Genomic DNA, 13295 nt, shown 5'->3' on the forward strand with positions numbered 1-13295 from the left:
TGTGTCTTAATCGAAACCGTAGAAACGGCGACAATGGCCGCGACGCGCAAGTTTGATCAATGCTTGCCAACGAGATCGTCAGACTTCAAAATAACCTCTACGCTTTCATACGCCCATTTCAATTAACTTTAATTTTACCAGGACCATTGTGCATGTCCTATCTTAGAGATCCCACGGTGGGATTATTTATAAAAGATGCCTGTTATAGTTGTGAAAGATTACGCGTGGAGGCAAACCGCTGAGAGCGTAATAATCTACGTGCCCTTGTCGGGACACCCGAAGAAAGTCGATTTATTCGTCATTGACGATTATATGAAAGTAAGCACTCATCCTGGAATTGATTATCTGATTTTAAGACTGCATTTGTATCGCTTTAATTTATTCAGTTGACGAAATGATTTTTGTCGACCAGGCCAGCTATCCGCCGTTCATTCTGGAGCTCTTCCTGTGGGGGAATATCCTGGACGACCGAAGCGAGTGCACCTTGGATGGCGAGGAGGCAATCTTTTCCCTTAAAAAGGAGAATGCCGGAGAAGAATGGCCCACTCTGGTCAAGGAAAACCTGTCCAAAGAAAATCAGAAGGAATGCCGAAATCAGGCGCAGGAACGGGCGCGATTGTCGATGGGGGAACGAGCGAAGGCCAGGAGCGGTTTGTTACTTATTTTTACTGATTTTTAATAATACACGTCTCGACAATTCTGTATTTTTCGCTGTAGAGAAACGCAATAAGCTCCAGAAGGACGCCGTGAGGGCGCAGATCGATCTGGACACGAAAGTTTTGAATAAAATTGAAAGGATGCGCGATGCGCACAGGAAGGAAGCTATGCAGGAGTTCGACGACTGGAAGTCCGAACACGAGGCGCCGATTTTTCAACATTTACAGGGCGCGCTGCAACGGAACAACAAAGCCTATAGGTAATTTCCAGGTGTCTTCTGGAAATTTATTTCTTATATGTAATTATTCAATAGTAGTGCCTAGCTGAGGTACGCGCATTTATTTGAGAATATATATGCGCTACAGTTGCTCTCGCGTCTTTTTCAAGTAAATTAGAGAAGAATGCGGGGCTCTCTGTCAAGGCATTCATCTTGAGAAAAATACGTGGGAAAGAGCCCTCGGAGCAGTGCTTACTTTGCGAAGGTGCGTTTCGGTAGCGGTACCTCAAACATTCCCAAATAAACGCCCGTAACCCGTAATTTAGTCGGGAGTTGTATTCGTTACTGCGACCACTCGGAAGTTGGGGTATCATTTTAAAAGAACGATCTTCTTACAAGGCCGCCCCTGAAATGGTTTAAGGACGAGTTTGGTGCGGTTACCAGTGAACCGGCGACCGACGATATGGCCCCAGTCCCAAAACCAGATAATAACACTCTGGGTAAGAACATGATCAAGTGGGAGAAGGCCAAAGCGGAGATATTTAGCGACAAGCAGCTCGAAGGAGAATCAAGAGAACCCAAAAGGGCCCAAATTACGGAAGTTCGAGACGAAGAGGAATACAAAGAAACCCGAAGAGAAGAGCATTCTGAACGTAATCGACCTGCGAGCTCCTCAGAAAATGCCGACTCCAAAGAGAACCCCACGAATGGCTACGCGTCTCCGGAAACTGTGATAAAGGACTCTATGCGGAAATTTCACGAGCAAAAGCAGAGGCGAGACATCAAAACTAGAGAGCAAGGAGTCGAGAATACATGTTTAACCGAAGTTGGGAGGTGTAAGAAGGTTAACAATATTTTTGACGAACCACAGAATTCAGTTCCTCGCCCTAGAACCAGCGGAACCATCAACGTCACGTTTACCGAGCGTTCTTTTCCGACCCCTGCTCGGGAAAGCAGTCACGTAGAGGAACAAGAGGTTTGAAAATAAGAAACGCGGACATTTTTTTAATATAAAGAAACATGCTTCTAGTTTCCTTTTATATTATAGTGGTTGGAAAAGCAAGCGGAAGCGAGGCGGAAAGTGGGCTTCGTGGCGGAAAACTTGAGACCCGAAGAGCAAGATCCGCAATGGCTCAAAGACAAGGGCGAGTAAGTGTAAATTAAATTCTCAACTCGGATATCGCTAAAATTCCTGGAATGAAATCTCGATTGTGCGTTAAAAATGTTTCAGCGAATTCTTCAAAGCTGGCAATTATCTCGGAGCTGTCAGCGCCTACTCGCATGGGATAAAACTGAGCGACAAGATGGCGTCCCTCTACGTGAACCGATCCGCTGCTCATTATGCAATTGGGAATTATTACAGATGCACCGAGGACTGCTCCAAGGTAAAAAGGAAGGAATACCGGTAATTACGCGAATAAACCCAGCAAGGGGGAAATCTAACGTAACAAATCATGAGCCGTTCGATATCCTTCGTACCTCGCACGTGCATTCGGTGTGCATCGTTACATTTCACTTTCTGGGTGGTGCGGCATTTTAATTGAAAAAAAAAAATATTCCCTCGTAAATCCTTTAACGCTACGCCTCGCAAACCTGCAAAACTCTCATCCCGCTGGACGTTTTGAGAACAGGCCCTGGAATTGATGGTACCCCAATGCGAGGGAAACCGAGAATCCAGAGCAAGGTGTCACGCTCGAAGAGGCGCAGCACTCTGCAAATTATCTGCACCGCAGCACGGCATTCCCGAACTAGAAGCCGCCCTCAAATTGGCTCCTGACAACGAGACCATCAAACGCGATCTTCTGGCTGCCAAGCAGTACTTTGACATAAAGGAGTGAAGCCTGGAGTTTCTTCAACTCTTTATGTTCCTCGGTTGAGAGACACCGCACACCGAGAGGCACGCCAGACTCGGAATTCCAATCCTTCACGAGTATTGAATGTCAAATTCAGACTGCTCTTCATTTATGCATACATGTTATCACGTATATTTAAGACTATATTAGTCACGAGATATGTACATCAAGTAGAACTGCTTCGTGAAACATTCACTAGAGATTGTTTATGTACTTGATAGGCCAGGAAGAAATTCTACAAATAGGGTAGTAATCGCGACAATTTCACAAGTTGAAATTTTCAAGTTCACAGAGTACTCGCTAGCCTCTCATCGGTACATGCACATTTCGTGTGTTCCTGGGCGTGCACCACCTCGTGGTGCCGGTCTCGCTGGAGATCTATCGTGTGTCTAACGACGAATACCAAGCTGACGTTCCTGGTCTCCGTAGGTGCGCACACTTGGTTGGAATCTGGACAGCATCCGGACCCTCCGCAGCGGGCGAGGACCGTGTACGCAGGATAAAACACCTCATCTGGGGCAGGGCCGACCGAGAGGAGCTCTCCTACGGGAACTGCCCGAGGCTGGGGCAAGGAACATCGGAACTGGTGCACCAGTTGCACGTGGTTTAGGAAACTGCTGTCCCTGCGGAGTATTTAGAGATATCAGACAATTCTATCAACGATACTTCCAGTATCTAAGATACAGCGAAACTGGAAACAAGAGGCGGCTCACCAGATCCATAAAAAGATGCAAAATGATGAACGAAACGGTTTTAAACATTTCAACGAAAGAACTACGAATGACACTTTCAAGCCGAGCATTTTCCATGACGCCGGTGCTTCTGGAAACGCGTCGTTAACGAGCTTACATCACTTATCCTTGCAAAGAGTCGCTTTAACGACTCTCGAAGAAAAAGAACTAATAAGAAGGAAAGTACTAACGGAGAGTCGACGAAGAAAGAAGCCTACTTTGACTGACCTATCCGCGGTAGTTCCCAAAACTCTGGAGTCCACTTCCGATTATATCCGGTACAGGAAATACCTGATTGTCTGATCTCCCTCTCACCTGTGGTGTCGACAGGTCGCGAGGCAGAAGAGTCCCCAGGCGACGAGGAGGACGAACACGGTCTTCGTCATCCTGACGAGTCGGTGACCCTCTCTCTTTCCAAGGTTTTCCTCACTTTTCCCTCGCCTTCCGCAGCCGCTGCGCGGTTTTCACCCGCGAGTTCGGGGCACACACGCGGCCGCTCCGTCAGGTCGATGTTCGCGGTTCTCCGGAGTCCAGCCGAAGACTTCTGTCTTCTCGGATCAGAATTCTTTATATATATGTATATACATATATATAATTTTCATCCTCAGCCCACGCTCCCCTCTCGAAGCGGCTCTCCGTCTTGCTCGAACTCCTCGCAAGACTCAACGAACGGCCTTTCTCCTTCTCTCTCCCTCTCGGATTCTCGGTAAGCTCGAGGAGGGGTCGAACAAACCGTTCCTGGAACATCGCGAAGATAACTATAATTACAACTAGTGGTCCTATCTCCCGTTCGAGAGGCACCTCTGGTCGCGTGACCAGGGGCTCGTCCTGGCCTTCCTTGCTGACGCTTCCAGGAGACTTTCCAGCTTTTTCGGCATTTTCCCCTCAACTAGAGCTTTCCCTCTTTTTCTTCGCCTTCCTCTTCAGGATGGACCGAGGGGCTATTCGCTTGGAAATCAGGGAAAACGATTTCCTTTGATTTCATGTGATAAACAATGCGATTCGGTAACGAGTGACGTTCGGCCTTAAAATTCATTGGTGTTTTCCAACGATTTCCAATGATTTCCTCATGATTTCCAGATGATTTCAAGCATTAACTCTCTTGCCGCACTTTGACGTGTCTGAACGTGATACAAATTTTGGGCCGAATACGAACATTACTAGTCAGACTCGCGAGAGAAAAGAAAGTCCTCTGTTTTGCGAGCGTCTTTCATTACCATTTCGGCTCGTTTTTTGAACATTTATCGTGGATCACTTTGCCCTGGATTTTGCAGAGTTAATTTGTACGTGATGGGGTTGAAATCCATAATTTCCTGAGTGAAAATCCCCTCGGGATGAGCAGGAACAGCGCAAGTTCAACTCTCATCCATACCGGAGACCTACCGATACATTTTTATTTCATAAAGCATTAACCGTAACTCCGCTTAATTATATGACTACACGATTATTTCTCGTTATCGAAAGACCTTTCGTTTGCAGAGATGAGCTTTCACTTGGAGAGCTGGTTTACGGTCAAGTGCATTGCTTTTCTACGGAGGACTTTTGCGTCAGCCAAGTCGAATCCGTTCCCGGAGTTCTCGAAGGTGAGAGCGGATTGCCGAATCGATGGCGGATCGTCATCGAGACCCGGTTCTTTTTGCCAATTCATTTCGACCTGACTCATCGCGTAAGGTTACAGATCCGCGTAACCGCAGTTCCGAGGTCTTGCGAGCACTTTCGAGCCGAGTTTATTCGACATTCCGGCTTTTCGGGGAATAGGAGCTCGAACTACTCCTAACGAAACGGTACACCGGATCGGCTTATCTGACGATTCCTGCGTCTGCTTCTCGTTACTCTTGTGCATGTACCGGTGCATACTGCAGAGCACGTGATACTCGCGAGACTAAATATACATTGTACCCGTTCTAAGACAATGCACATTTTTAAGACGATACGAAAGTACCATCTAAGGGGTCACTTCCTCATGAAACTTTTTTTTCTGAAATATTGCTACCGAAACGTTTGAAACCTTATCGCGTAAATATAGAGGCTCGTGAATTTTATGTAAATATAAGCTTGTGAATTTTATTACGCAAATATTGAGGCTAGTGAATTGGATCACGTAAATGTGGGTCCTTGTAAAATTTCACCTTTTCCGAATTTTCTTATAAACGTTTTGTTAATTTTCCATTAAAAAAATTGAAATTTCATGAGTGCGTCGGAATATTCATCTGGAAAATTTTCAAACGATTCGACGCACCCAGCTCGGAGAAAAGTTTTATGAACGACTCCTCGCTGCTTTGATATCGCCTTAAAGTGATGTGAAAGTGGCGTCAAAAAGGTCTCGTTCATAAAACTTTTCTTTAAACTGAGTGTGACGAATCGATTCAAACTATACAATATAAATATGGAGAGTACAAGGAAGATCCTGAGATTCATGGAATTCCAATTTTTTTTAAACTTGTTCATAGATATTGTTAAAATTTGTTATACAAAATTAAATTTCATAATTGTCAGGACCTTTCTCACAGCCTTTATATTCACATTGTAAAGTTTGAAACGATTCGGCACACCCAGTTCGGAGAAAAGTTTCATGAACGATTGGTACTTCGTATATACCACTTTCACATCCCCTTAAGGTGATATGAAAGTATGACATATACATACCAAAACGTAAAATATTTATAATACTTTTCTCCAAACTAGATGCACCAAATTATCTAAAACTTTGACACGTGATTATGGAGGCTCTAACAAAGAACGCGCTGCCCGTGAAATTTCATTTCTCGGAAAAAAATACCTTTTTTTGGTACTTGTCCGAGATAAGTACAAAATTTGTTGTCGAAAAAAGTAATGTCATGAGCAGCGCGTTATTCCTTAGGGCCTCCATAATCACGTGTTAAAATTTCAAATAATTCGGTGCACCCAGTTTGGAGAAAAGTTTTATAAATATTTTGACTTTTTGTTACGTATATATCACACTTTCATATCACCTTAAGGGGCAGTTTTCATTAACTTAGCCGATTAGGGGGCGATTTTTTAATCGCCTCTCGTCGATATGAATTAATTGTCATCGTCATATTAATACGAATGCACGGAGCGATGTACTTGGCCTGGGTATCTCCAGGAAAGATGCGATATTCCTCCCGGCCACGTCACTGGTATCATTCACCGTTTTCCCGTACGACCCGAAGACACCGGATTGACCGTAATACGAGTTGCGATTCCGAATTACCGAGGGAATGTTCGAGCGATGATTTAAATATCCGTAATAGAGCTGACGTACGTTCATTCCGCCATGCAGAGGATATGAATAGACCTCGCAAACCCATTCACAAAACTTCCCAGGAACGATATCTACGTCAGGAGCAGGAAGTATTTAAACAACCATTGCAGAAGGGACATTCGGGAATAATTGCGGAGGATCCTCGTAACGTGAACTCAATGCGTTTTCCTAGGAAGGAAAATTGCAATTAACGGACGTAGGCTGCAGGAAAAAAAATTGGAATGCATTATTAGTCAGCCTAGAGAAGGACGTGACAAGTTTTGGACGCACAGAAAATTAATTTCACGAGCAGGGCAAACGAAAGCGTACGAAAATCACCTGGGAAAGGGTTATGACGTCGAGGAGAATCCGTTTAAAAAATAGTTTCACCAGGAGTCAGTGAACTGATGCGTTTTCCTAGGAGGGAAAATTGCAATTAACGAACGCAGACTGTAGGAAAAAAAATTGGAAAACATTGTTAGTCATCCTAGAGAAGAACGTCACAAGTTTTGGAGACATAGAAAATTAATTTCACTAGCAAGGAAAACGAAAGTGTACGAAAATCATCTGGGAAAAGGTCATGGCGTCGAGGAGAATCCGTTTAAAAAATGATTTCACCAGGAGTCAGTGGACTCTGGGGCGGATTGGCCGCACAGCTCGAGTCTTGCGGAAGAATTGACGACCGAGCGACCGAGCTAGAACGACTTTGGCTTCTTTCTTCCGGAGAAGAAGGCCTTTCACACCTGGATTACTCGAGCCTGAAATTGATTTAAATGGACTCCGTCGTCGAAGGGTTCCGCGAACCTCTTCGAGGCAAGTAACGAGCGAACCGAGTTCCTCCACCCTTTGGTTCTTGAACCTTCTAAGTCTTTCGATGGCTCGTCTTAGGACAGTTAATGCGTTGAATCTTGGAAAAATAAATGTGATAAGAAGCCAACATTCCTGGTGGAGCTTTTATCAACGCGAGAAACGTTCTAAACAGATATTGCAAATTAATTTGATAAAATATAACGATATTCGACTGGCTCGTCATAGAAGAATGGTTCTAGGCGTTGAATTTTAGAAAAATAAACGTAATAAAGAGAAGCCAACACTCCCAAGCTCTTATCGACGCAAAGAACGTTCTTAACACATATGGCAAATAAATTTGATCAAATGTGGCGATATTCTACTGCTTTGTTCTAGAAGGCGTTGAAATTTGGAAAAACAAACGTAATAAAGAGGAGCCAACACTCCCAAGCTCTTATCGACGCAAGGAACGTTCTTAACACATATGGCAAATAAATTTGATCAAATGTGGCGATATTCTACTGCTTCGTTCTAGAAGGCGTTGAAATTTGGAAAAAGAAACGTAATAAACAAGAGCCAACACTTCCAAGCTCTTATCGATGTAAGGAACGTTCTTAACAGATGTGGCAAATAAATTTGATCAAATGCGGCGATATTCTACGGCTTCGTTCTAGAAGGCGTTGAAATTTGGAAAAATAAACGTAATGAAGAGGAAGCAACGCTCGCGAGCTCTTATCGACGCGAGGAACATTCCAAACGGATATTGCAAATAAATTTCATAAAATATGACGATATTCGACTGGCTCGAAATTAGAATCACCTGACGGTTTAACATCTGGGGACTGATACGTGAGATTCTGGTTATTCCGCGGACAGGTGATTCATCCCGTGAATCAACCTGCAGCCGCAGAATATCATGGGGGGTTCAACTACCCAGACATGATCGAATCACCTGAGAGAGCGAGGTCCTCTCGGTGACTTTCTAACACCTCGAGGATATCGAGTAAAAGAAATATAAACATTCCTGAAAAGAGGACCACAGGTTATCCAAAAATATCACCCCCACGCGCGGATCCGCCTCTTTTAAACGAGAGCGTCGCAATGCCAAGGTGAAGCTTTTCCGAGGATCGGGGCAACCGGTCGTTCCATATCGGAATATTTTATTCCTCGAACTCTAGCGAAGATGATCCGATTCGAGTACAGAGAGGGAGAGAGGGGGCACGTTATCAATAGGAACCGACAAACGATAAGTCAACTTTTCGCTGGCCTCTCCGTCATTCCCCTTGTATCTGCCGACAATTACTAATCGCGGAGTCTTGCTCCAATTGATCTTCGGTGAGTTAACGACATAATCTCCGTTATTAAAGCGTTATAAAATACGGGACAGGTCGCCAGTGTCGTTCCTTCCTCACGATTTTGACACTCTTGGCGTGGTTCCTCGCTTGCCCACCTGCGAATCGCCCATTGGATATTAACTGAGATCGGTTGCATTAAGGTGAAGTGAAACACCCTTCAAACCACTCGATTTGAATACAACACTTTTTTTTAAGGGTATTAAACCAAACTGTCCGAAACTTTGACACATCACTCCTGATCATCTAAGAATTGTCCTGACACATTCAAAATTTGGATTTTTCAACAAAATTGTTTGACTCAGCCTAGATCAGGACCAAAATGGCGATGAGCTCTCATATTTCGATCAATATACAATTATCGAAGGCTCTGATATGAGAATCGAAAGGGTCAGGACAATTTTACGACAATTTAGAACACTGTGGTAATCGATAAACGTATTTGAACGGAATAAAGGCAAAAAAGTGTTGTATGCGCTTGTATGCCAAAACGATGGCAATACGAGGTCTCGGAGTGAATACTTAATTGACCTGGAAATCACAGATGGCGCAGCGGGTCCCTCTGCAGTCAATTAGGGCCCCAGAAAGCATGAATCTAGAGGATTTCTGGAGTTTTACTTTGATTTCTGTATAATTATTGTACGGAAACGACATATGGTGTACGCCATTTGGTACAATATCCAATATAATTCGACACAGCTGTCAATATAAAAACGAATGTCGACAACGTAGACGTTTAGAAAAGTCTTCTTTATCGACGTTGACCAAGTTCCTCGACGTGTTTCACTTCACCTTAATATGCAGCAATGAATTAATGCCATTGATATATAAAATCGCCCAGTGGGTATTCACTAAGTTCGGTTCCATTAATATACAGCTATGAATTAATACAGTCGGCACTTTAACTCGTCGATTTTTATGGACCTTACTCAGTGGGTATTACCAATAATTAGTCTCGTTAATATGCATCGATGAGTTAATACAATCGGTGCGGCGATTCGTCAGTTTTGCTGGATTTTACCCCGTGGGTGTTAACAAAAATTGATCACGTTAATATGCAGCGGTGAATTAATACAATCGGTACGGTAAACTCGTCGATCTTAATCGATCGTTCCCAGATGGCATTAACTAAGATCGGTTACATTAATATACGGCTATGAATTAATACAATCGATAACTTGTCGATTTTGCTGGATCTCTCCTAATGGGTATTAACAATAATTAGTCTCGTTAATATGCATCGATGAGGTAATACAATCGGTGCGGCGATTCGTCAGTTTTGCTGGATTTTACCCCGTGGGTGTTAACAAAAATTGATCACGTTAATATGTAGCGGTGAATTAATACAATCGGTACGGTAAACTCGTCGATTTTGCTGGATCTCCCCCAGTGGGCATTAACAAAAATTGGTCACGCTGATATGCAGCTATGAATTAATACAATCGGTACGATAATTCGACGCTCTCGCTGGATTTCTTGTAGGACACCACGCTTGAGCGGTTGGCGGGAATTTTCTCTTGACTGGAGGAAAGGTGAGCTTGCACCACCGGCAATCCCCGTGGAGCAAGATTCCAGGGTGCGGGAGATTCGGATTTTACGCGAGCGCGACATGCGTGTTCCCCGCGTACGTCGGCACGCGGAACGTGTGTGCAAACCTCCATCACGTATAAATACATCGGCTAGCCGGAAAGTCTCGGTCACTCGATTCTTCGGCGACACGTTCGAGCAGCCGGATTCTTTCCTCGCCGGTATCAAAGGGTTGGAGACCTTTCCTCGTTCCTCGCAATCCCGGGTCCCAGGAATGTCCTGCAAATCGAGTGAAAAATAAGTGACGAAGTGACGCGTTCTCGCAGCTGGATTTTCTCTTCGCCGATCAAGAGGTCGTCCCGGAAATTCAGGACCCTGGTGTTTCCTGCAAATCGAGAGAAAATTAAGTGTCAAGTCGAGAAGTGATTCGTCGTTACGGGAGAGACTCACGTCAGAATGAAGGCGATTTCCAGGACGGCGGTGCTCCGAATACTGGTGCTCCTGGTGACCCTGAATTTCGGGGTCCTGTCCAGCTCGAAAAACGCCTCCTCTCGAGGACTCAGGAGGATCCACCTGCCCAGGGCCGTGGAAATGTCCCGGAAGTTCCCCTGCAAGGAACCTCAGCCTCGGGCCTACCACCTGCGGGACTTGATGCAAACCGTGCACCAGAATCCTGGGGAGAGTGCCAACCAGCCGGTGTACATCGTCCTGAAGAGGTGCGACGTGCACTCGGGGTGCTGCATGAGTCCCGACATGAGTTGCACGCCAGTGAAGAACGCCTCTTACTTCGAAGAGCTCGAAATCGAGATCTGGAGCCTGGAGAACAATAAGACCCGAAGACAATGGATCAGGGTGGAGCAACACGGGAAGTGCACCTGCGAGGTCGCGACCAGCAACGAGAGGAAGAGGCTCGAGCACGAGCGACCGTTCGTGGACTCTCTATGAGACATCTGGGACTCGTTATTATTTAATATTATTTAATAACCGTGAATCGCAACGCGTCTTTACGATTCCCATGAGCCCTAAACAGTGCAGACTCGAGTACGAGCGAGCATTCGTGGACTCTCTCTGAGACATCTAGGACTAGTTATTATTTAATAATTGCGAATATTAACGCGTTAAGGTCCCCGTGAGCTGGTTCTCTGGGTTCTCCTCGAGATATCGAGGGCTGGTTTTTTAAAAACCGTGAATCGCAACGCGTTTTTACGATTTTCATGAACCTAATAATGCAGACTCGAGCACGAGCGAGCATTCGTGGACTCTCTCTGAGACATCTAGGACTAGTTATTATTTAATAATTGCGAATATTAACGCGTTAAGGTCCCCGTGAGCTGATTCTCTGGACTCTCTTCGAGATATCAGGTTATTTAACATTCATCAATGATATCTAATTATTTATTAACCGTGAATTGCAACGCGTTTTTATGATTCCCATGAGCCCCAACGATGCAAGCTCGCTACCGGCCTTGATAGAGGCGTCTCCTCGTCGTCCTGTAAAAGGACCCTAGTCGTCGAGAGTGCCGTATACTACAGGGACCTGAAAGGAAACGTTAAATTTGGATGACAATGCGCAAAGACGATTCGCTTATCGGCGAATCGGGGAGTTATCATGACGGTTTCCAAGTTCGACGAGACCGTGCTTTGACAATGCCATGGGACCAAGGCGGAGAAGCGTGTTAAACGTTCGGATCCGAGATCGATGCATGGAAACGCGATCTGAAGATTACAACGTCGGCATTTTGGAAGCATTCGAGCGTCGCGAACCAAGTGCGAGGTATGGCAAAGTGCCAAGGGAACACTTGGGTCTCGTTACGGCGCCGAAAACGTCAACCGATCAAAAGCCTACTTGACATAAGAAGGCACCACCTGTTCCATCTTGTCACATTCGCCGGACATTTCGCGGGCCTCATCTCACTCTTTATGAAAGCTTTATCGTACCCGAATCCGATCTGGAAGCCGGTCTAAGAAGAGCCTCGCTTTCGAGTGGACGAAACTGTCCGTCCAATGTAACAAATCCAGGGCCCCTATTCTCGAGTTCACACGGATTTTTCTCGCATACGAATAGATTCGCATAAAAGAATTTCGCATTCTTGCGAAGTCGCGACATTGGTCAACATTTGGAAAGCTTATACTAAACTCTAAATTTCACATGCGAGAGTTTATGGTATAAATTCGAGAATCGAGTCCCTGACAAAAGCGGCGACCATAGTCCTTCGTTTATCGCCGCCAGAAAAAAAAAAGAAGCTATACGCTTCGATCCATTGTGATACTATGATATTACTTAGGATACAGTGGGCAGTATTTAACGGTTCGATTTGACATTAGCGATAAACTGGCCTTGCGAGCGAAGTTAAACATTTTCAGGCGCTCGCTATAATTTACTTTCAAAAAGAATTTCGGGAACTCCTTCGACTCCTCAGACCGAGAAGTTAAGTTTTCCGCCGCAATTTCGAGGACTCACTGATTACGAGACTGAGAGTCGTACCGTGTACGCGCTTTATTCCTTATGCATAAGATCTAGAATAACATATAACTTATTGTAGTAAGCACTTTTTTATCTTCTACCGAGGTCGAGGCATATATACGGATATTTATTACGTAGTATTTAGTATTTATTACGAAGTCTGAATGTGGTGGAATAGTTGTATTCGCACGTTCACCAGAAAGGAAACATTTGAATATAGAAAACTGGAGGCTCGGCAACCGAAGATCGATTACCACGTTGTATCATCCTGCCCTCCTCCACCCCGAGGTGACGAACGGCAAAATTTAATCGACGAAGTCTCGCGAGTACAATATTTATATATTTATATATATTAGTAACAGAGAAATGATCAAGTGCTTCGCAGCCCCCGGGTCAACTGAAGATTAATCGCGGCGTCGATCGATGGAGCGATTATAAAGGAATATAAAAGTTCAGCGTAA

General features: G+C 44.7%; 3 protein-coding genes across 3 annotated transcripts; 2 read left to right on the forward strand and 1 right to left on the reverse strand.

Annotated features, from left to right (window-relative positions):
• The first annotated feature begins 195 nt into the window (after positions 1–195).
• LOC105694376 (dynein assembly factor 4, axonemal) lies at positions 196–2832 on the forward strand. The gene is made up of 7 exons (XM_012414986.1): positions 196–318; positions 413–650; positions 718–916; positions 1274–1850; positions 1923–2023; positions 2106–2259; positions 2506–2832. The coding sequence occupies exons 1-7, from the start codon at positions 196–198 to the stop codon at positions 2710–2712; spliced, it is 1599 nt and encodes a 532-aa protein (XP_012270409.1). The 3' UTR covers positions 2713–2832.
• Positions 2833–2927: 95 nt separating this feature from the next.
• On the reverse strand, positions 2928–4005 carry LOC105694377. Its single transcript, XM_012414987.1, has 2 exons — positions 3774–4005; positions 2928–3350 (listed from the first exon to the last, which is right to left on the reverse strand). Exons 1-2 carry the CDS (start codon positions 3842–3844, stop codon positions 3014–3016), a joined length of 408 nt encoding a protein of 135 aa, XP_012270410.1. The 5' UTR covers positions 3845–4005; the 3' UTR covers positions 2928–3013.
• A 4739-nt stretch (positions 4006–8744) lies between these two features.
• LOC105694382 lies at positions 8745–13070 on the forward strand. The gene is made up of 2 exons (XM_012414999.2): positions 8745–8826; positions 10326–13070. The coding sequence occupies exon 2, from the start codon at positions 10827–10829 to the stop codon at positions 11313–11315; it is 489 nt and encodes a 162-aa protein (XP_012270422.1). The 5' UTR covers positions 8745–8826; positions 10326–10826; the 3' UTR covers positions 11316–13070.
• The last annotated feature ends 225 nt before the right edge of the window (positions 13071–13295 follow it).

The sequence above is a fragment of the Orussus abietinus genome, unplaced genomic scaffold, assembly GCF_000612105.2.
Source record: "Orussus abietinus isolate OABI.00-Male unplaced genomic scaffold, Oabi_2.0 scaffold299, whole genome shotgun sequence".
Classification (NCBI taxonomy): domain Eukaryota; kingdom Metazoa; phylum Arthropoda; class Insecta; order Hymenoptera; family Orussidae; genus Orussus; species Orussus abietinus.